The sequence below is a fragment of the Clytia hemisphaerica genome, unplaced genomic scaffold (assembly GCF_902728285.1).
Source record: "Clytia hemisphaerica strain Z4C2 unplaced genomic scaffold, Clytia hemisphaerica genome assembly, whole genome shotgun sequence".
NCBI classification, from domain to species: domain Eukaryota; kingdom Metazoa; phylum Cnidaria; class Hydrozoa; order Leptothecata; family Clytiidae; genus Clytia; species Clytia hemisphaerica.
The window spans coordinates 725430-747661 of NW_027103359.1; the positions used below are offsets into that span (position 1 = coordinate 725430).

Below are 22232 nucleotides of genomic sequence, written 5' to 3' on the forward strand. Positions count from 1 at the left end.
ATGAACATCTAATCCATTTTACTTTTGACATTCGTCTAATAGGGATCTATGTTAAAAATGGATTTTTGGAATCATAAACTGTTTACCCCTTCAAAATGTGCCAAAACATGTATAATTTCATAAAAAGTAGAACAAATTGGGTAGAAACTTTTTTTGACTTCCCTACCGGGCCTTTATGGCCACGCCCACATCGGAATCTCACTGCTAGGTGGCCTAAAAAAAGAATTCTCAAAAACCTATCAAGTTACCCCTCATTCGAAAGGTAATTTAATGTAGATTTAGAAAAACATCATGACTATGCAGCAAAAATAAAGTGATAAGGTTGTAGAGTACATTATTTTGCTCTTGAGAGAGGCTTTTTTAGTGTAACAGTGTAATGTCTTAAAAATTCATACTTTCGTAATTAATTCATGCTTTCATTACATTTTTTGGAAGACCTACATGAAATAAACACAAGTGCTTATTTTCTACTGATATTATACATTTTGAATCTACAGGATCATTATAAAAATTCAAAAACTAAGTAAGGATAAAGGAGCTATTTGACAAGTAAGAAATTTCATTGCTCTAATCAAGAACAGTTGAAGTTAGAAAGTCTGTCAACCTCTCAAACCTTAATACTGAAAACATGTTGTTTAGAATAAAAGGATTTCATCCAAAAGATATTTTACAGAGTTTGAAGGGTACTTCCTTTGCTATTAGATTTTAAATCTAATAAATTGAAATTGAAATATTTTTAACAACATTATATCCTTGCAGCTGCTCGCAGTTCCAAGATATTGGACTTTGATTTTAGTCGCAATTACTTGGTCGACAGATGTCTTATTTATTTCAGCTTTTTCAGGGAATGCCCAATTGTTTCTGCTTTTATCAGTTTGTGTCATGTATGAAACTTTTAATGGTTGAACTTTAAATTCTACTACTCCTAAATGTCATTTTGTCTCATTACCCTTGTGCTAAAAGGTGATATCACAAGTTTTGTCTTTTTGTACTGTTTCATCCCCTTGACCTTGTAAAGGAGAATTGAGTTCCAGTTTTAGTGATTTACTATCATCCCTCTTACCAACAGTTCCACGCGTAACATTTCTAAGATCTCCAATAGTTATCTAAGGGCAACAACGTGCAGTTAAGAGCTCAAGTTTTCAATAACATGCTCTTTCGTGGAGAGGTTGCGATAATCTTTTATCAAACTAAAGACTGCAGCTGTTCGCTTGAGAGAAAAGACAAGCATGTAATTTTAGCATATTATACATCCTTTTGATCTTAAGTTTATAATCCAAGTTTTACATACTTCTTAATTTCTTCTTCTGAGGTAAATGGGCCTTTTTTAAAGTCTCTAATAATGAGTACTTTTTTGACTCTTCACTCAAACTTGCCATTTCCTTTTCAGTAAAGGCTTCAGTTTTCTGCTGTTTGACTTTATCAGCCTATTCAAGTTTAATTACCTTGACTTCTTTGGACTGTTTTGGAGGGTTTTAAATGTTTTTAAAGTTATTTGGATTTGCTTGCTCAAGAATGTCATCTTTTTATTGAGTATCATTTTCTTCATACATATACTTACTGAGCTCTTGAAAAAATACTGCTATCCTATGACAAAAAGTCTGATTTACTCAACTCTGTATGATTGTTTTAAAAGTATTGATCAAAGATTAATGATTTTGATAGGTAAATGATTGTAAGAGCTTGATATACTCAACATGTGTTTTTAGAGGGAAAATCACAAAATCATTATTCTTTAGCAGGCATAACTTTTTATAACCTCATTTTTAGCCACTACTTGTGACCTTTTTTGGAATCTGCATGAAATTCTCTTTCCAATGAGGGGTCACATGACTATTTTTTGACAAAGAAAAAAATCACTCCTAGGGCCGCCCCTTTGAGCCGTCGGTTGACCCTAAAAGCCCAGGTAGGGAAACCAAAAATGGTTCCTACCCTAAAAATTGATGTTTTTCAAGTTTTTATAACCTGTGGCACATTTTAAGAGGGTAATCAGCATGATCTGTTCCTAACATAAATCCCTACGTCTAATCAAAGTTAATATTATCAGCAATATCAGATTGATAATACTGTTCAAAAATTCTACTCTAGGACAACACACTCAAGTGTGTGTAATTGAAAATATGGAGATGGCTTAAATTTAGACTAAAATCAACTGCCTTTGAAAAACCAAACTTTCGAATAGGTTTTAAAATAGGTTTTCCCAGGTGTAGGGTAGGTGCCACCTCACTTTTGACCCTCGGTCCCTTAGCAAGATTAAAAAGGAGGAGAGAAAAGGAGAGTTTTGTAAAATTTGCAACCCTTATAGAGACAAATTTGACCAAATTTCAGTTTTTCAAGCAGAAAAAAAGCTTAAATTTCCTTCTTTTCTGACCCTTCGTGGGACTGAGATTTGATTTTCTAATTTTTTCGATCCTTACTGGGACTAACTTGTCCCAAAAAGGCACCCTTAAAGGGCGGCACATATCCGTACCCTTCACTGGCCTAGGTATCCCCCATGTTTCTAACTTGCTTGTCATTAACCTCGTTTTTATTGGACTGACATATACACTGTAATACTGAAGTGGATAAATTTTAGCGTGTAGTTAATTGGCGAATGACCAAAATGCAATTTTTGGCGGGTATTTAATTTGGCAAATGCTCAATTTTGTAAAATTTGGCAGGGATTAATTTGGCGAATGGAAGATTTTTGAAATTTTGACGGGGATTTAATTTGACGAAAGACAAAAAAAGTCTTTTTTATCAAGGTGTTTTGTTGAAGCTCAAGAATAGAAAAAATAATACGTGTATAATTCATACGTTTTTTTTTTTAAGAAATTAGTTTTACCAAGCAGCCTCCATCTTTCTTAAGAAAATGGCCTTTTGAGCCTTAAATGTTTCTTACATGTTTCTAAACTTCTTCAAGCTCTAAGGACGCATGTCGATAATACAATAGTTTAATAGACTAATCTACGGTACTTCTGTATTGATTTTCTGACTTTCTCAAGTGTTTCTAACTGTTATGTAAGTATTTCTTTTGGAACTTTGCCTTGATTGGAAGGTTCTTAAAAAAAACGAATTAAAAAATATAATTTTCTCATTTTCAGCCTCAGCATGTTTCTTAGATGTTTCTTAGTTTTTAGGCATTCTGAGCCTCATGTTTCTTAAAAGTGCGTTTCTTAAGAAAAAAACGTGTATTTTCTTTATAGCACAATATCAAAACCTTATCAGAAAATTTATGCTGGAATTAAGATGAATTATGCCTAGGCTGGGCACATACTGATTTTTAGATATAGGAGATGCGTATCGAGTAAAAAACTCCCGTCCGAGAATTATCCCAAATTTGAGCAAACCTTTTTTATTTTCACATCGGCTACTTCACTTCTACTGTCAGACAGGAATTTCTTAGACGATGACTTCAACCTTCCTTTACCAAATGCACTTTTTATTTGAGCGTTATGGTGCACCGATGGAACTGCGTTTAATTTTCTTTTTCTTCATTATTGGTCGAATAAGATTATTACGAAACTCGCTTTGTATCAGGAAGAAACCATCATTGCACTTAAAAATAAAATAATTCCCTCGTTTGCATTTTTACAGGAAATTTAAAATAAAGTCATAAATAAACCATTATCATTAAGAAAATATAAAAAAACTCGTAAAATATGATCATATTAATCGCACTTCCTCATGTCCTAAACTGTATAAAAGAGCTGCTAAAATTCTGAAAATTATCTTCAAAGTTCATTTGCTTAAAGAAGAACACACAATCACTCACAAATATGAAGATTTGGAAGGCTTTGTTACTCGTCTCCTTCTTGGTGTACACAGTTCACTGTGAAACAGAAGAAGAGACAAAGGGAGCAGAAATTGCTGAAGATGAACCTCTCCAGGTGGAAATGAGTGACGAAGAAGCAAATAAATTGGAAGATGCACCAGAAGAAGAACAAAAAGACGAAGAAGAATCTGATGAAGAAGCTGATGAAGAAGAACATGAAGATGAAGAAGAAGATTCACAAGATGTCGAACAACAAGACAGTGGTAAGTTTCAATTCTTTATTTATCTTCTCTTTGATTGTATAAGCCCTTGCCACATCAATTGTCATGTTTGTCTATAATAAAGGAAAGGATCCAAGAAATCCTTGCCAATAATTTGTCAACTAATACTTGTTAAACATTTTGTTGATAAAATGTATTCACGTCTTTTTCAGATGAAGATGCATCTTACAGAAGACGAATCTCCAGAAAAGTCATCTTCCGATTCTTCATACTTCTTAATTTCTTCTTCTGAGGTAAATGGGCCTTTTTTAAAGTCTCTAATAATGAGTACTTTTTTGACTCTTCACTCAAACTTGCCATTTCCTTTTCAGTAAAGGCTTCAGTTTTCTGCTGTTTGACTTTATCAGCCTATTCAAGTTTAATTACCTTGACTTCTTTGGACTGTTTTGGAGGGTTTTAAATGTTTTTAAAGTTATTTGGATTTGCTTGCTCAAGAATGTCATCTTTTTATTGAGTATCATTTTCTTCATACATATACTTACTGAGCTCTTGAAAAAATACTGCTATCCTATGACAAAAAGTCTGATTTACTCAACTCTGTATGATTGTTTTAAAAGTATTGATCAAAGATTAATGATTTTGATAGGTAAATGATTGTAAGAGCTTGATATACTCAACATGTGTTTTTAGAGGGAAAATCACAAAATCATTATTCTTTAGCAGGCATAACTTTTTATAACCTCATTTTTAGCCACTACTTGTGACCTTTTTTGGAATCTGCATGAAATTCTCTTTCCAATGAGGGGTCACATGACTATTTTTTGACAAAGAAAAAAATCACTCCTAGGGCCGCCCCTTTGAGCCGTCGGTTGACCCTAAAAGCCCAGGTAGGGAAACCAAAAATGGTTCCTACCCTAAAAATTGATGTTTTTCAAGTTTTTATAACCTGTGGCACATTTTAAGAGGGTAATCAGCATGATCTGTTCCTAACATAAATCCCTACGTCTAATCAAAGTTAATATTATCAGCAATATCAGATTGATAATACTGTTCAAAAATTCTACTCTAGGACAACACACTTCAAGTGTGTGTAATTGAAAATATGGAGATGGCTTAAATTTAGACTAAAATCAACTGCCTTTGAAAAACCAAACTTTCGAATAGGTTTTAAAATAGGTTTTCCCAGGTGTAGGGTAGGTGCCACCTCACTTTTGACCCTCGGTCCCTTAGCAAGATTAAAAAAGGAGGAGAAAAGGAGAGTTTTGTAAAATTTGCAACCCTTATAGAGACAAATTTGACCAAATTTCAGTTTTTCAAGCAGAAAAAAAGCTTAAATTTCCTTCTTTTCTGACCCTTCGTGGGACTGAGATTTGATTTTCTAATTTTTTCGATCCTTACTGGGACTAACTTGTCCCAAAAAGGCACCCTTAAAGGGCGGCACATATCCGTACCCTTCACTGGCCTAGGTATCCCCCATGTTTCTAACTTGCTTGTCATTAACCTCGTTTTTATTGGACTGACATATACACTGTAATACCTGAAGTGGATAAATTTTAGCGTGTAGTTAATTTGGCGAATGACCAAAATGCAATTTTTGGCGGGTATTTAATTTGGCAAATGCTCAATTTTGTAAAATTTGGCAGGGATTAATTTGGCGAATGGAAGATTTTTGAAATTTTGACGGGGATTTAATTTGACGAAAGACAAAAAAAAGTCTTTTTTATCAAGGTGTTTTGTTGAAGCTCAAGAATAGAAAAAATAATACGTGTATAATTCATACGTTTTTTTTTTTAAGAAATTAGTTTTACCAAGCAGCCTCCATCTTTCTTAAGAAAATGGCCTTTTGAGCCTTAAATGTTTCTTACATGTTTCTAAACTTCTTCAAGCTCTAAGGACGCATGTCGATAATACAATAGTTTAATAGACTAATCTACGGTACTTCTGTATTGATTTTCTGACTTTCTCAAGTGTTTCTAACTGTTATGTAAGTATTTCTTTTGGAACTTTGCCTTGATTGGAAGGTTCTTAAAAAAAACGAATTAAAAAATATAATTTTCTCATTTTCAGCCTCAGCATGTTTCTTAGATGTTTCTTAGTTTTTAGGCATTCTGAGCCTCATGTTTCTTAAAAGTGCGTTTCTTAAGAAAAAAACGTGTATTTTCTTTATAGCACAATATCAAAACCTTATCAGAAAATTTATGCTGGAATTAAGATGAATTATGCCTAGGCTGGGCACATACTGATTTTTAGATATAGGAGATGCGTATCGAGTAAAAAACTCCCGTCCGAGAATTATCCCAAATTTGAGCAAACCTTTTTTATTTTCACATCGGCTACTTCACTTCTACTGTCAGACAGGAATTTCTTAGACGATGACTTCAACCTTCCTTTACCAAATGCACTTTTTATTTGAGCGTTATGGTGCACCGATGGAACTGCGTTTAATTTTCTTTTTCTTCATTATTGGTCGAATAAGATTATTACGAAACTCGCTTTGTATCAGGAAGAAACCATCATTGCACTTAAAAATAAAATAATTCCCTCGTTTGCATTTTTACAGGAAATTTAAAATAAAGTCATAAATAAACCATTATCATTAAGAAAATATAAAAAAACTCGTAAAATATGATCATATTAATCGCACTTCCTCATGTCCTAAACTGTATAAAAGAGCTGCTAAAATTCTGAAAATTATCTTCAAAGTTCATTTGCTTAAAGAAGAACACACAATCACTCACAAATATGAAGATTTGGAAGGCTTTGTTACTCGTCTCCTTCTTGGTGTACACAGTTCACTGTGAAACAGAAGAAGAGACAAAGGGAGCAGAAATTGCTGAAGATGAACCTCTCCAGGTGGAAATGAGTGACGAAGAAGCAAATAAATTGGAAGATGCACCAGAAGAAGAACAAAAAGACGAAGAAGAATCTGATGAAGAAGCTGATGAAGAAGAACATGAAGATGAAGAAGAAGATTCACAAGATGTCGAACAACAAGACAGTGGTAAGTTTCAATTCTTTATTTATCTTCTCTTTGATTGTATAAGCCCTTGCCACATCAATTGTCATGTTTGTCTATAATAAAGGAAAGGATCCAAGAAATCCTTGCCAATAATTTGTCAACTAATACTTGTTAAACATTTTGTTGATAAAATGTATTCACGTCTTTTTCAGATGAAGATGCATCTTACAGAAGACGAATCTCCAGAAAAGTCATCTTCCGATTCTTCATACTTCTTAATTTCTTCTTCTGAGGTAAATGGGCCTTTTTTAAAGTCTCTAATAATGAGTACTTTTTTGACTCTTCACTCAAACTTGCCATTTCCTTTTCAGTAAAGGCTTCAGTTTTCTGCTGTTTGACTTTATCAGCCTATTCAAGTTTAATTACCTTGACTTCTTTGGACTGTTTTGGAGGGTTTTAAATGTTTTTAAAGTTATTTGGATTTGCTTGCTCAAGAATGTCATCTTTTTATTGAGTATCATTTTCTTCATACATATACTTACTGAGCTCTTGAAAAAATACTGCTATCCTATGACAAAAAGTCTGATTACTCAACTCTGTATGATTGTTTTAAAAGTATTGATCAAAGATTAATGATTTTGATAGGTAAATGATTGTAAGAGCTTGATATACTCAACATGTGTTTTTAGAGGGAAAATCACAAAATCATTATTCTTTAGCAGGCATAACTTTTTATAACCTCATTTTTAGCCACTACTTGTGACCTTTTTTGGAATCTGCATGAAATTCTCTTTCCAATGAGGGGTCACATGACTATTTTTTGACAAAGAAAAAAATCACTCCTAGGGCCGCCCCTTTGAGCCGTCGGTTGACCCTAAAAGCCCAGGTAGGGAAACCAAAAATGGTTCCTACCCTAAAAATTGATGTTTTTCAAGTTTTTATAACCTGTGGCACATTTTAAGAGGGTAATCAGCATGATCTGTTCCTAACATAAATCCCTACGTCTAATCAAGTTAATATTATCAGCATATCAGATTGATAATACTGTTCAAAAATTCTACTCTAGGACAACACACTTCAAGTGTGTGTAATTGAAAATATGGAGATGGCTTAAATTTAGACTAAAATCAACTGCCTTTGAAAAACCAAACTTTCGAATAGGTTTAAAAATAGGTTTTCCCAGGTGTAGGGTAGGTGCCACCTCACTTTTGACCCTCGGTCCCTTAGCAAGATTAAAAAAGGAGGAGAAAAGGAGAGTTTTGTAAAATTTGCAACCCTTATAGAGACAAATTTGACCAAATTTCAGTTTTTCAAGCAGAAAAAAAGCTTAAATTTCCTTCTTTTCTGACCCTTCGTGGGACTGAGATTTGATTTTCTAATTTTTTCGATCCTTACTGGGACTAACTTGTCCCAAAAAGGCACCCTTAAAGGGCGGCACATATCCGTACCCTTCACTGGCCTAGGTATCCCCCATGTTTCTAACTTGCTTGTCATTAACCTCGTTTTTATTGGACTGACATATACACTGTAATACCTGAAGTGGATAAATTTTAGCGTGTAGTTAATTTGGCGAATGACCAAAATGCAATTTTTGGCGGGTATTTAATTTGGCAAATGCTCAATTTTGTAAAATTTGGCAGGGATTAATTTGGCGAATGGAAGATTTTTGAAATTTTGACGGGGATTTAATTTGACGAAAGACAAAAAAAGTCTTTTTTATCAAGGTGTTTTGTTGAAGCTCAAGAATAGAAAAATAATACGTGTATAATTCATACGTTTTTTTTTTTAAGAAATTAGTTTTACCAAGCAGCCTCCATCTTTCTTAAGAAAATGGCCTTTTGAGCCTTAAATGTTTCTTACATGTTTCTAAACTTCTTCAAGCTCTAAGGACGCATGTCGATAATACAATAGTTTAATAGACTAATCTACGGTACTTCTGTATTGATTTTCTGACTTTCTCAAGTGTTTCTAACTGTTATGTAAGTATTTCTTTTGGAACTTTGCCTTGATTGGAAGGTTCTTAAAAAAAACGAATTAAAAAATATAATTTTCTCATTTTCAGCCTCAGCATGTTTCTTAGATGTTTCTTAGTTTTTAGGCATTCTGAGCCTCATGTTTCTTAAAAGTGCGTTTCTTAAGAAAAAAACGTGTATTTTCTTTATAGCACAATATCAAAACCTTATCAGAAAATTTATGCTGGAATTAAGATGAATTATGCCTAGGCTGGGCACATACTGATTTTTAGATATAGGAGATGCGTATCGAGTAAAAAACTCCCGTCCGAGAATTATCCCAAATTTGAGCAAACCTTTTTTATTTTCACATCGGCTACTTCACTTCTACTGTCAGACAGGAATTTCTTAGACGATGACTTCAACCTTCCTTTACCAAATGCACTTTTTATTTGAGCGTTATGGTGCACCGATGGAACTGCGTTTAATTTTCTTTTTCTTCATTATTGGTCGAATAAGATTATTACGAAACTCGCTTTGTATCAGGAAGAAACCATCATTGCACTTAAAAATAAAATAATTCCCTCGTTTGCATTTTTACAGGAAATTTAAAATAAAGTCATAAATAAACCATTATCATTAAGAAAATATAAAAAAACTCGTAAAATATGATCATATTAATCGCACTTCCTCATGTCCTAAACTGTATAAAAGAGCTGCTAAAATTCTGAAAATTATCTTCAAAGTTCATTTGCTTAAAGAAGAACACACAATCACTCACAAATATGAAGATTTGGAAGGCTTTGTTACTCGTCTCCTTCTTGGTGTACACAGTTCACTGTGAAACAGAAGAAGAGACAAAGGGAGCAGAAATTGCTGAAGATGAACCTCTCCAGGTGGAAATGAGTGACGAAGAAGCAAATAAATTGGAAGATGCACCAGAAGAAGAACAAAAAGACGAAGAAGAATCTGATGAAGAAGCTGATGAAGAAGAACATGAAGATGAAGAAGAAGATTCACAAGATGTCGAACAACAAGACAGTGGTAAGTTTCAATTCTTTATTTATCTTCTCTTTGATTGTATAAGCCCTTGCCACATCAATTGTCATGTTTGTCTATAATAAAGGAAAGGATCCAAGAAATCCTTGCCAATAATTTGTCAACTAATACTTGTTAAACATTTTGTTGATAAAATGTATTCACGTCTTTTTCAGATGAAGATGCATCTTACAGAAGACGAATCTCCAGAAAAGTCATCTTCCGATTCAGAAACAGACGTGACCAATGTCGAACAAGCCGCCGTAACCTCAAATGCTACACTCGCCGTCATTGCGTCAGACGTGATTACCGAAAACGATGTCTTCGAGTTTTGGTTGTCAGAAAATGTGTTGTCCGATTCACTGTCAACTGCAGAATCTGCAGCCAATCCTACGTCCGAACCTGTTACCGTGTCCGTGTCAAATATGGTTACGGGGTCAAGTGCTACAACAGCCGTAACGTCACACGGTGTCGGCGAAGAAATGTCCGTAGCTACAACAGAACACTTGTTGTCTACAAACGATACTACAACATCCGCCCAAAATATTAAACCAAAATCGAAAATAAACACTGACTGGAGATGGATAAGCCAAATGGAACAATCCGCTAACTTTTTATAAATTTTTAACTTTTTCTTAATCTTGTAAGCTTACTTAGATATAAATGGGTGAAAATACATTTTAACTTGCATGAAATCTCAATTCTCTTTCATATCTATACTATAGGAAAAATTAGATTCGAGCTTAACCAAGGAAGGGCCACTAATATCATATGAGATCACCCGATCTTGTCGGTCCTATAACAGTAGATCTGTACTTTAAGACTCATACTGCCCTATTTTTTTACCCCACCCAAATAAATAAGACGAGATTGGTTTCTTTTAGACTTAGTTAGGGTTGCACTTGTATATGAAATCCAAAAAGAAATAAATTGAAATCTTGAAGGAGGTAGCAAAAGATGCAAAATTAAATACTTCAGAAAAATAGAGGTTGTCAGCCTAGATCACTACCATTAAATTTCAACAGTAGGTGTAATCTATCTTCAATATTTATCTTCGATTAACATTTCAATTTAAGAACTTTTATAAAAAAATATCATAAAAGCGGAGATCGTACTCAAAGAAATTAAGAAGATACTTCCAACTTTAATCAATTTTAACCTTGATTGGTTTTAATTTTAGATCTTCTAGCTGCTCAAATCTCCGAAAAGGTTTTTGTAAAATATAACCTTTAGAGAAGAGAGTTGATTTTTATGGGCTCAAACTTTCACTTTCATGAACATCTAATCCATTTTACTTTTGACATTCGTCTAATCAAAGTTAATATTATCAGCAATATCAGATTGATAATACTGTTCAAAAATTCTACTCTAGGACAACACACTTCAAGTGTGTGTAATTGAAAATATGGAGATGGCTTAAATTTAGACTAAAATCAACTGCCTTTGAAAAACCAAACTTTCGAATAGGTTTTAAAATAGGTTTTCCCAGGTGTAGGGTAGGTGCCACCTCACTTTTGACCCTCGGTCCCTTAGCAAGATTAAAAAAGGAGGAGAAAAGGAGAGTTTTGTAAAATTTGCAACCCTTAGAGACAAATTTGACCAAATTTCAGTTTTTCAAGCAGAAAAAAAGCTTAAATTTCCTTCTTTTCTGACCCTTCGTGGGACTGAGATTTGATTTTCTAATTTTTTCGATCCTTACTGGGACTAACTTGTCCCAAAAAGGCACCCTTAAAGGGCGGCACATATCCGTACCCTTCACTGGCCTAGGTATCCCCCATGTTTCTAACTTGCTTGTCATTAACCTCGTTTTTATTGGACTGACATATACAAGTTAGCCTCATGTGTTACGCTGTAATACCTGAAGTGGATAAATTTTAGCGTGTAGTTAATTTGGCGAATGACCAAAATGCAATTTTTGGCGGGTATTTAATTTGGCAAATGCTCAATTTTGTAAAATTTGGCAGGGATTAATTTGGCGAATGGAAGATTTTTGAAATTTTGACGGGGATTTAATTTGACGAAAGACAAAAAAAAGTCTTTTTTATTAAGGTGTTTTGTTGAAGCTCAAGAATAGAAAAAATAATACGTGTATAATTCATACGTTTTTTTTTTTAAGAAATTAGTTTTACCAAGCAGCCTCCATCTTTCTTAAGAAAATGGCCTTTTGAGCCTTAAATGTTTCTTACATGTTTCTAAACTTCTTCAAGCTTTAAGGACACATGTCGATAATACAATAGTCTAATAGACTAATCTACGGTACTTCTGTATTGATTTTCTGACTTTCTCAAGTGTTTCTAACTGTTATGTAAGTATTTCTTTTGGAACTTTGCCTTGATTGGAAGGTTCTTAAAAAAAACGAATTAAAAAATATAATTTTCTCATTTTCAGCCTCAGCATGTTTCTTAGATGTTTCTTAGTTTTTAGGCATTCTGAGCCTCATGTTTCTTAAAAGTGTGTTTCTTAAGAAAAAAATGTGTATTTTCTTTATAGCACAATATCAAAACCTTATCAGAAAATTTATGCTGGAATTAAGATGAATTATGCCTAGGCTGGGCACATACTGATTTTTAGATATAGGAGATGCGTATCGAGTAAAAAACTCCCGTCCGAGAATTATCCCAAATTTGAGCAAACCTTTTTTATTTTCACATCGGCTACTTCACTTCTACTGTCAGACAGGAATTTCTTAGACGATGACTTCAACCTTCCTTTACCAAATGCACTTTTTATTTGAGCGTTATGGTGCACCGATGGAACTGCGTTTAATTTTCTTTTCCTTCATTATTGGTCGAATAAGATTATTACGAAACTCGCTTTGTATCAGGAAGAAACCATCATTGCACTTAAAAATAAAATAATTCCCTCGTTTGCATTTTTACAGGAAATTTAAAATAAAGTCATAAATAAACCATTATCATTAAGAAAATATAAAAAAACTCGTAAAATATGATCATATTAATCGCACTTCCTCATGTCCTAAACTAACTGTATAAAAGAACTGCTAAAATTCTGAAAATTATCTTCAAAGTTCATTTGCTTAAAGAAGAACACACAATCACTCACAAATATGAAGATTTGGAAGGCTTTGTTACTCGTCTCCTTCTTGGTGTACACAGTTCACTGTGAAACAGAAGAAGAGACAAAGGGAGCAGAAATTGCTGAAGATGAACCTCTCCAGGTGGAAATGAGTGACGAAGAAGCAAATAAATTGGAAGATGCACCAGAAGAAGAACAAAAAGACGAAGAAGAATCTGATGAACAAGCTGATGAAGAAGAACATGAAGATGAAGAAGAAGATTCACAAGATGTCGAACAACAAGACAGTGGTAAGTTTCAATTCTTTATTTATCTTCTCTTTGATTGTATAAGCCCTTGCCACATCAACTGTCATGTTTGTCTATAATAAGGGAAAGGATCCAAGAAATCCTTGCCAATAATTTGTCAACTAATACTTGTTAAACATTTTGTTGATAAAATGTATTCTCGTCTTTTTCAGATGAAGATGCATCTTACAGAAGACGAATCTCTAGAAAAGTCATCTTCCGATTCAGAAACAGACGTGACCAATGTCGAACAAGCCGCCGTAACCTCAAATGCTACACTCGCCGTCATTGCGTCAGACGTGATTACCGAAAACGATGTCTTCGAGTTTTGGTTGTCAGAAAATGTGTTGTCCGATTCACTCTCAACTGCAGAATCTGCAGCCAATCCTACGTCCGAACCTGTTACCGTGTCCGTGTCAAATATGGTTACGGAGTCAAGTGCTACAACAGCCGTAACGTCACACGGTGTCGCCGAAGAAATGTCCGTAGCTACAACAGAACACTTGTTGTCTACAAACGATACTACAACATCCGCCCAAAATATTAAACCAAAACCGAAAATAAACACTGACTTGATGAAATGGATACGCCCTGAGAAACTGTCCTTATATTTTTAAAATAATTTTTTAACATTTTATTCAATCTTGTAAGCTTACGTAGATATCTTTGGGTAAAAAAAAATTTATCATAAATTGCATGAAATTTAAATATTTCCGATGTTGCATGAATATTTACAACCTCATAAATTATCACGTAGATAATGACACCACGTCAATTGAAGTGGAGAAAAGCATTAAAAACAGTCATAATTAATTCGTTGTCAAGATGAGTGGGAATTTCTCGTTTCAGTTCTTTCAAAATTTCGACAAAGTCTGAATAGGAACTTAACTAGTCAACATTGGGGGAGTAAAAAGTTTGCCTCCTACAAAAATGCAGAACACAAAAAAATTAGAAGCCGTCAATGATAATTAGCTTAACATTTTTCGACATAAAAAATGATAATGTATTGTACAAATAAAAAGAAATAAAGAAGTAGAGTTTGACAAAAGATATATAACAGCTTGCACGTATCTTTAATTGAGCCGTGTTGAATTGTTGGATTGTAACTCGTACAAATGTCAAAAAAAGTGAAAAGTAATAATTATGACGTATGTGTTGCGGAGCGCTATTGCCAGTTCTTATTTTATGAAATTTTCGAATTTTTTGAGCTCTTTTGTGATTCTATTTATTTCACTTTCGAATACTACCATAAAATTGTCCCCAGCAATAAAAATTTACATTGTAAATTAGCAATAAAATTTTGCTTTTTAAATTAGAAAAAAAATGCGGCTATTCCAAAAAAACATGCTAACATGTAAAAAAGTAAGTTATTCAAAGATTTACTCCCGGTATCCGAGGCTATTGAGGGGTAGATATAATATGTGCTGCTCTTAAATTATCCAGCACCTGGTAAGGGTCGTAAAATGTTCTTCCTTCTTAGTCCCGCTAAGGGTCCGAAGGCCGATAGTATACACCCGTTCGCTCACAACCCCCCCCCCCCCCCCGCGGATATACTCAACTCCTATGACTTTTTGAAATAAACATCAGTTTCACATTCAAACCCCACGTGATTTCTGTACAATTATGGTGTTAATCCTTACTGAAAATAATCCCAAAGCCAATGACAGTCATATTTTCCTGGACTGTTCCATCTGAGTAATTTACAATATTCAATTCATAAAACATGAGCAGGCCAGGATGAAGGTACATTCAATTAATGTGCGAATCACAAAATCGAAATGTAACCTCCTAAAGGGAGGGGTTTATAAACCCTGTACCAAACTCTTCTTTGAGAAAAAAACACAGCAAAATATTTCCAAAAGCAAAAATCGCCAGTGGGCGTTCTTGATGGTACCGCCTTGGGTTGACACTGAAAGCTTTTCTTTACAGGGAATATCGATCCTGTATTAAGAAACCTGGAGGCCGACCCGTTACAACAGTCAATACAATATTGTTTATACTGCCTGTCCGACCGAGAATTTTAGCGTTTAACCACTAGGGAACAAGTATTTCTTTTATTTCAAAAAACGGTGTATTGTGGAATCATGGAAGGAACTTATCTGGAGAGAAAACCATAACACGTCTGAAAAACTATGATTAAAAGGACAAAATTATGAAAGGACTTCCCTTCGAATGGGACAACCCTACATCGTTTAGTTTCTCTTCCTTATGGCATAACGATTGAAAAAGATTAGTACTTCCTCTTGTGTGTAAAAATAATTATCAAGCTTTTTCAGCTAAATCGTTCTTCCTTTTAAGAGAAAACTCTGGGCCAGCTCACTTACTTCACAAGGAAATAATCTCCTTTAAACCTTTGCATAATTTCTTCTTTCAGATGAAGAAATGGCAACATTATAATTTATGCACTAGAAATATATATATTGATACGCTAAAACATGTGTGTTTACAACGTTCTGTAAAAAGTTTTCGAAAATCTAACAAGCCTCTACAAAGCCTACTCTTCACGGCGTTGAACCATCGTCTTTTCGCACCTCATGCAGATTTCCTACCACTAGACTAACTTTGAGACGCCAAGACCCAATTTTCTATACAGGAACATTGGGGCTGGATGGGTTAAAATTAACCTTCTTCTCAAATATAATTTTTGCTTTCGAAGAATTCTGATTCAGATGCTCTTCAAAACTTTCTATTTACAATAACGGCTCCCTATAACTTTCAAAACTTTTCAAAGTCTTTCAAAGTCCTTTCAAAGTCCTTTCAAAGTCCTTTCTAAGTCTTTCAAAGTCTTTCAAAATCACCCTCGAATGGCCAGCCACGATGGCTAAGAATATCTAAAATATAGTTCTTCTAAGCTATTTACTTAATTGTGGTTAAGAATTGCAATGCAATGTTATCTTTTTTCTTCTTTCTTTCAGAAAATGAAAATCGTATAATTCTTTCGGCAGCTATATTTCTTCCTTTAGAGTTTTTTTAATGTATAGTGATTCGCTGGATTTGGACACGCAGCGTGCGACACGGCGCATACGGCTAGTAGCTACATAATTGTATGTGGAGTGCACAAACTAAACTGCTCAAATTTTCGAATCTTATAAAAACATTCGGAAAACATTCGAACTTGTTCTTAATAAATTTCGTTCATCGAAGCCTTACATAGTTTGCTCTTAAAAAAAAAAACTTGTATCGAGAAGGTAAAAAGAGCCAGTAGACAGAAGCTTTAAAGTCTATTGGTTGATTCAAAATAATTTAAGTTATAAATAAGAACAACAGAAGGTAAAAAGAAAGACAGAAAGACAGCCAGGGAGTAAAATAAAAATCGAAAACCCTGGTCCAATTGAAGAAAACTGTTATACGTATAAAGTGGAAATAAAGCATGCGAGATAAAAAAACCCGTGAAGTTAAATTTACCCCCCACTGTTGCAGATATTGATTTTACGAAGTATCGAACCCCCTGGATATCCTACTTTATTAGTAAAGACCCCCTTGATATCCACTCTTAAAAATATGCTGAACCCTCTCCTATAAAGATGCTTACCCCTGGATATCGTATTTTTTACTTGAAAAGACACTTTACCCCCTGGATATCCGCTCCCTTATTGTAGATATTCAACCCCCTGGATATCGACTTTTAAACAAAAATCGTTAACCCCCTAGATATCCGATATCCTCAACAGGGGGGCACGGACCATTTCTGGAAAAGCCCAATGAGACATGGAAAAAATAATACATTTAATATCGGAACAATATGATATTAAGGGCTGAATGGTGAATGGAGATGCTTTTGAAGTAAAAATGTCCTGTCAAATTACATATCCCCTTCTTATAAACCCGGAAGATTCTTTTCAGCCAATAGAGCTGGGTTTAAAGGATTTAAACTCGATGGAGATTGCAATTGACATAATTTTTTTTATGAATGAAGATTTGAATTCCATTGTTCTTAAGTTTTTACAGTGGAAGGGGGTTGCACTGGATCTGTGAGAAGGGTGTGATTACTTGGCAAAAGGAGCGGGATGAGCCGGAGTTTTTATTACCAAATTGTTTTATTACAGGTTAACGACCAACCAAATCAAACGAAAGCTTGTAAAAACTCCAGCTTGTCCCAAAGGAGCAAGCCCTACTTTGTCGCGTTAATTGGAAAAGTGGCTGATGTCCAAAATTTTCATTTTCACATTACTTCTAGTCAAATAGCTACTCTGACTTATAATAGATCGCTAACTTGAGCTTTTCTAAAGAATATCATAATTTAGAGCAATATTTTATCAATTGAAAGTAATTTCATTAAGAAGTCGTAAAATTGAAATTATTCCCTGTTTGCATTTTTACAGGAAATTTAAAATAAAGTCATAAATAAACCATTATCATTAATAAAATATAAAAAACTCGTAAAATATCGACCATATTTGTCGCACTTCCTCATGTCCTAAACTGTATAAAAGGGTTGCTAAAATCTAGAAAATCATCTTCAAAGTTCATTTGCTTAAGAAGAACACACAATCACTCACAAATATGAAGATTTGGAAGGCTTTGTTACTCGTCTCCTTCTTGGTGTACACAGTTCACTGTGAAACAGAAGAAGAGACAAAGGGAGCAGAAATTGCTGAAGATGAACCTCTCCAAGTGGAAATGAGTGATGAAGAAGCAAATAAATTGGAAGATGCACCAGAAGAAGAACAAAAAGACGAAGAAGAATCTGATGAACAAGCTGATGAAGAAGAACATGAAGATGAAGAAGAAGATTCACAAGATGTCGAACAACAAGACAGTGGTAAGTTTCAATTCTTTATTTATCTTCTCTTTGATTGTATAAGCCCTTGCCACATCAATTGTCATGTTTGTCTATAATAAGGGAAAGAATCCAAGAAATCCTTGCCAATAATTTGTCAACTAATACTTGTTAAACATTTTGTTGATAAAATGTATTCACGTCTTTTTCAGATGAAGATGCATCTTACAGAAGACGAATCTCCAGAAAAGTCATCTTCCGATTCAGAAACAGACGTGACCAATGTCGAACAAGCCGCCGTAACCTCAAATGCTACACTCGCCGTCATTGCGTCAGACGTGATTACCGAAAACGATGTCTTCGAGTTTTGGTTGTCAGAAAATGTGTTGTCCGATTCACTGTCAACTGCAGAATCTGCAGCCAATCCTACGTCCGAACCTGTTACCGTGTCCGTGTCAAATATGGTTACGGAATCAAGTGCTACAACAGCCGTAACGCCACACGGTGTCGCCGCAGAAACGTCCGTAGCTACAACAGAACACTTGTTGTCTACAAACGATACTACAACATCCGCCCAAAATATTAAAAAACTGAAAATGAACACTGATTGGAAATGGAAACGCCCTACCGTACAGTTTTCTTATTTTTTTAAATATAATTTTGAACATAAACCCCATTGTATTTAGTAAGCTTACTTGAATAAATAGATTTCTTAAAAGGGAAAATAACTAGAATTTCAAAACTCCCGTTGTTTCGATTTTGATTGAATTCAATATTCAGGACTTAACTTCAAAAGAAATTAATGGCACAGGGAGAACAAATTAGGGTCAATTCATTATCATTAGCAAGAAAAATTCTCAATCGAGATCACAAGTGAATCACATTTGATATGCCTCATACTTAATTTTCAGCATTTTGCGGACGATACGACTCCATATGTTAGTGCTTCGACGTGGATAAGTGGTTAAAGTAGACTCTGTAGCAGAAAAAATCTTTACATGGCTTTCAATTAATCAGATATGGTTTGAAATGCTGACAAATATCAGCTAATAGTTAACATCATTGACGATTCGTTTTACAGGTGCTCTGTTTTTCTACCTTTGTTGAATTGAATTATAGGAAAATCAAAAGTGGGTTAAAGTGTGTCGAACACAAAGAATAAGAAAATATTAAAAAAATCTCGTGGAAAAATTTTCCAGATGCTATAAACAGAAATGTGCCAAGGTGGTGTGAAATCCACCCCACCCCCTCCTCTACTAGTTTGAAACTAGGTCGAAGGTTGACTAAATTCTTCTGCCAACATTACACCTTTTATTTCCTACCATTTACATACAAAAAGTTTTGCTTTAACATCTTCTTTTAACTTTTTGAATTCTAAAGACTAAAAAAATTCTGTTCCTATTTTTAACCATCTTGTGAGTAATTTTGTCCATTTCCCAAAGAAATCTGGCATTTTGGAGTCCGCAAATCTTTAGAATGTTCTTAATATTTTGGCCGTGGTGGAATGGTGGTTATCGCTCTCGACTCCCGACTAGGAGATCCAAGTTCGATAACCATTGTAGTACTACGGTTCACTTGGCAAGTGGACACTCCTTCGCCCTGATCAACTAATACCATGTGAGGGGAACTGGGTACCACTACTCTGATACAAGAATGTGGGTGATATGCTAGATAGTGTGGTGTGTGGTGTCACTTGTCCCACTCCAAGCCTGCGACGAGCTATATGCTCTCCGCGTATATTGTGTGTCATCACTATGCATCATGGTATCTGTGTCTCGCATGCACAGGACCAGCAGTGTGAGGACAGCGCTATGCATTCCTACTTGAAAAAGGAGGAACTGCTACTTCGTAAGGACTATTCCCCGATGGGGAGGGCTCGTATCATCAATAATTTGGTCATTGAAGCCTTATGTTTTTATATAGAAAGAAAAACGTGCAATCAGCCTAGTTTTTGTGAAACCACCGTTTTTGAAGCTCTTTAATGAGAAAAGAAAAAGTCTTTTTATTCAAAACTCTAATAAGTTGCGTACTTATGCGAATGACTGATGAGAAAAAGATAGAGAACAAAATGTTTGTTTCAAGTTATTTCATATTTTACAGTTTAAAGAAGAAAATGTAAGCGCTTACAAAGGAAAAATATTCATTATTTTTTAGAAAAATTAGTTTTATGCGGTGTTCGATTTCAGGTCCGTTTCGTTCAATGTTCAGAAAATCCATGAATTTAATATTTTGGTCTGTAGGTTGGCTTGATGTTGAAGAACGTACGTTTGACAACCACTCTTCTTGTGTAGTATCGAACGTTCTTTCGATTACATCGCGTTTTGTAACAACAATTTCTGCATCGGATTCTGTATTTCTTGTGTCCGTATCTGTATCGATAACATGTTCGGATGAAAGTACGTGTGCAGAATCGGCAAGATTTGGTGAATTGGTACAAGCAGATTCTCTTGACGACGGCACGGATACATCGCTTCTTATAGTCACGTTTAACACACAATTTTCGTGTGTTGTAGCATCGGACTTTTTTCTTTGCAATTCTGCATTGGTCTTTTCTGTTCTTGAAGACGGTGAGAGTCTTTTTAGAAACCACTACTGGACGGTATTTGTGGCGAGAGGCGTCTTCGTCTGCGGACAAAAAGTATCTCAATCAACAATGAGTTTTAGTCGAAGAAATGATATGTCATTTTATCAACGTTGCAGTAAGCAATAGAAGGAAGGAGTTGAACAAACCAGACTCTCAACAAAACGAGGAAACTTACAAATTCTTTGTTTTGAGAAGAATACAACAGAAACTGATGAAGATTATAGATCCTATGAATTGCAAAGAAAAAATACTTATATGGAAAAGAATTTCAAATAATCATTATGTTTTACCATTTTCATCTTCTTCGATGTCGTTTTGTTGTTCTTCGTCTTCTTGTTGTGGTTGATCCTCGTCATCTTCGTCATTCGTTTGTTCGTCTTCTCGATCATCTTCCATTGTGTTCATCTCTTCATCTTTCATCTCAATCTCTCCTGCTTCTTCATCTTCAGCAATATCTGCTTCCTTTGTCTCTTCTTCTGTTTCACAGTGAACTGTGTACACCAAGAAGGAGACGAGTAACAAAGCCTTCCAAATCTTCATTTTTGTGAGTGATTGTGTTTTCTTCTTAAGCAAATGAACTTTGAAGATGATTTTTACTGGAAATTTTAGCAGTCCTTTTATACAACTCTAGCCACCAGGAAGTCAACACTGATAGTCTGAGAACTTAATTACTGAAAAACAATTAAAAGGGGCTTGGTACTCGTTTAAGCCAATGAAAATGCAAACAGTGTAGAGTGATTATTAAGTTGCCTTGAAAAAGTATTGTCACGCTTTTTTATTGGTAAGAAAATTGATTCGTGATAGCTCGACTTTCGAAAGATAATTACACGAGGAAGTATAAGTCATTTTGCTGAAATAAATGACCCACAATGTTTTTTATCATGGAAGATTTATTTCAAGCAATTTTTATACATCGTTAAGTCGGTATACTAAACTTTTATCTCTTTTGGTTGCTCGGGATCCACTTATGGTCTATTGTTTGAGTGGATTGTGTGACAAGTATATATATGACAGGTCTTAATTTTGAGTTTCCGAATTTACTTCACTAGACTCCGCGTCGTTCAAAACTATCGAAAAGCAAAAAGGTGAGACAGAAGTTGACGTTTATCGTAGAGTTGTGAAGTTCTCCTGTTTGAAGATCTTCATCATGTAGTTGATGAAGTGCTTTTTATCAGGGGGTTTAACAGACTTTATCCTCCGGGAATAAGTAGGCCTAAAACGGCCAAAAATGACCAAAAACAGCTAAAATGACTTTAAGTGCTGTAACTTTTTATCCAAGAAAGATACGAAAAATCTTAACCCAGATTCGAAATCAAAGGTTCAAATATTTAAAAAGATTTCATGTCACAATTTTTAAAACAGTAGAAAAAATCTTCATTTTTTTCATTTTCGTTTTTCTTCTTCATTTTTAAACTTTTCAAAAATTGTTTACCCTTTAGATTATTCTCCTTGGAAATATCTTTCCAACGGTGTAAAACTTTCTAACATAGCATATAAATAGGTGCTGAGAAAATGGTAACAAACTATTAAGTGTCCACATACTTTTGAGACAGACATAAATCTCAAGTTAAACTCGTCGCAGGCCTCAAAAACCAAAAATGAAAAAATGAAAAAAAACCTTAGATATTTGGAAAAAGTATGCCAAATAAAACCTTTCTTAAACTCTCCAGGAAGCTCCAAA

General features: G+C 34.5%; 7 protein-coding genes across 7 annotated transcripts in view; 5 read left to right on the forward strand and 2 right to left on the reverse strand.

Annotated features, from left to right (window-relative positions):
• The window catches only part of LOC136822160 (dynein axonemal heavy chain 10-like), a 130405-nt gene that overhangs the window by 67917 nt on the left and 40256 nt on the right, over positions 1-22232 (reverse strand). The window lies entirely within an intron of this gene.
• On the forward strand, positions 3694-4267 carry LOC136821522 (uncharacterized). The gene is made up of 2 exons (XM_067077751.1): positions 3694-4017; positions 4188-4267. The coding sequence occupies exons 1-2, from the start codon at positions 3759-3761 to the stop codon at positions 4265-4267; spliced, it is 339 nt and encodes a 112-aa protein (XP_066933852.1). The 5' UTR covers positions 3694-3758.
• Positions 6653-7226, forward strand: LOC136821534 (uncharacterized). Its single transcript, XM_067077760.1, has 2 exons — positions 6653-6976; positions 7147-7226. Exons 1-2 carry the CDS (start codon positions 6718-6720, stop codon positions 7224-7226), a joined length of 339 nt encoding a protein of 112 aa, XP_066933861.1. The 5' UTR covers positions 6653-6717.
• On the forward strand, positions 9608-10619 carry LOC136821440 (uncharacterized). The gene is made up of 2 exons (XM_067077676.1): positions 9608-9930; positions 10101-10619. The coding sequence occupies exons 1-2, from the start codon at positions 9672-9674 to the stop codon at positions 10472-10474; spliced, it is 633 nt and encodes a 210-aa protein (XP_066933777.1). The 5' UTR covers positions 9608-9671; the 3' UTR covers positions 10475-10619.
• Positions 12936-13955, forward strand: LOC136821451 (uncharacterized). Its single transcript, XM_067077687.1, has 2 exons — positions 12936-13250; positions 13421-13955. Exons 1-2 carry the CDS (start codon positions 12992-12994, stop codon positions 13792-13794), a joined length of 633 nt encoding a protein of 210 aa, XP_066933788.1. The 5' UTR covers positions 12936-12991; the 3' UTR covers positions 13795-13955.
• On the forward strand, positions 17697-18709 carry LOC136821460 (uncharacterized). Its single transcript, XM_067077699.1, has 2 exons — positions 17697-18009; positions 18180-18709. The coding sequence occupies exons 1-2, from the start codon at positions 17751-17753 to the stop codon at positions 18551-18553; spliced, it is 633 nt and encodes a 210-aa protein (XP_066933800.1). The 5' UTR covers positions 17697-17750; the 3' UTR covers positions 18554-18709.
• LOC136821470 (uncharacterized) lies at positions 20039-21149 on the reverse strand. The gene is made up of 2 exons (XM_067077709.1): positions 20842-21149; positions 20039-20592 (listed from the first exon to the last, which is right to left on the reverse strand). The coding sequence occupies exons 1-2, from the start codon at positions 21089-21091 to the stop codon at positions 20189-20191; spliced, it is 654 nt and encodes a 217-aa protein (XP_066933810.1). The 5' UTR covers positions 21092-21149; the 3' UTR covers positions 20039-20188.

What these genes read in the sequence shown, in the direction of transcription:
- LOC136821522 (XM_067077751.1), top strand. Translation starts at nt 3,759, where the DNA reads ATGAAGATTTGGAAGGCTTTGTTACTCGTCTCCTTCTTGGTGTACACA. An exon ending in TGTCGAACAACAAGACAGTG is followed by an intron (nt 4,018 to 4,187) that starts GTAAGTTTCAAT and finishes CGTCTTTTTCAG; the next exon opens with ATGAAGATGCATCTTACAGA.
- LOC136821534 (XM_067077760.1), top strand. Translation starts at nt 6,718, where the DNA reads ATGAAGATTTGGAAGGCTTTGTTACTCGTCTCCTTCTTGGTGTACACA. An exon ending in TGTCGAACAACAAGACAGTG is followed by an intron (nt 6,977 to 7,146) that starts GTAAGTTTCAAT and finishes CGTCTTTTTCAG; the next exon opens with ATGAAGATGCATCTTACAGA.
- LOC136821440 (XM_067077676.1), top strand. Translation starts at nt 9,672, where the DNA reads ATGAAGATTTGGAAGGCTTTGTTACTCGTCTCCTTCTTGGTGTACACA. An exon ending in TGTCGAACAACAAGACAGTG is followed by an intron (nt 9,931 to 10,100) that starts GTAAGTTTCAAT and finishes CGTCTTTTTCAG; the next exon opens with ATGAAGATGCATCTTACAGA.
- LOC136821451 (XM_067077687.1), top strand. Translation starts at nt 12,992, where the DNA reads ATGAAGATTTGGAAGGCTTTGTTACTCGTCTCCTTCTTGGTGTACACA. An exon ending in TGTCGAACAACAAGACAGTG is followed by an intron (nt 13,251 to 13,420) that starts GTAAGTTTCAAT and finishes CGTCTTTTTCAG; the next exon opens with ATGAAGATGCATCTTACAGA.
- LOC136821460 (XM_067077699.1), top strand. Translation starts at nt 17,751, where the DNA reads ATGAAGATTTGGAAGGCTTTGTTACTCGTCTCCTTCTTGGTGTACACA. An exon ending in TGTCGAACAACAAGACAGTG is followed by an intron (nt 18,010 to 18,179) that starts GTAAGTTTCAAT and finishes CGTCTTTTTCAG; the next exon opens with ATGAAGATGCATCTTACAGA.
- LOC136821470 (XM_067077709.1), bottom strand. Translation starts at nt 21,091, where the DNA reads ATGAAGATTTGGAAGGCTTTGTTACTCGTCTCCTTCTTGGTGTACACA. An exon ending in CATCGAAGAAGATGAAAATG is followed by an intron (nt 20,593 to 20,841) that starts GTAAAACATAAT and finishes TTTTGTCCGCAG; the next exon opens with ACGAAGACGCCTCTCGCCAC.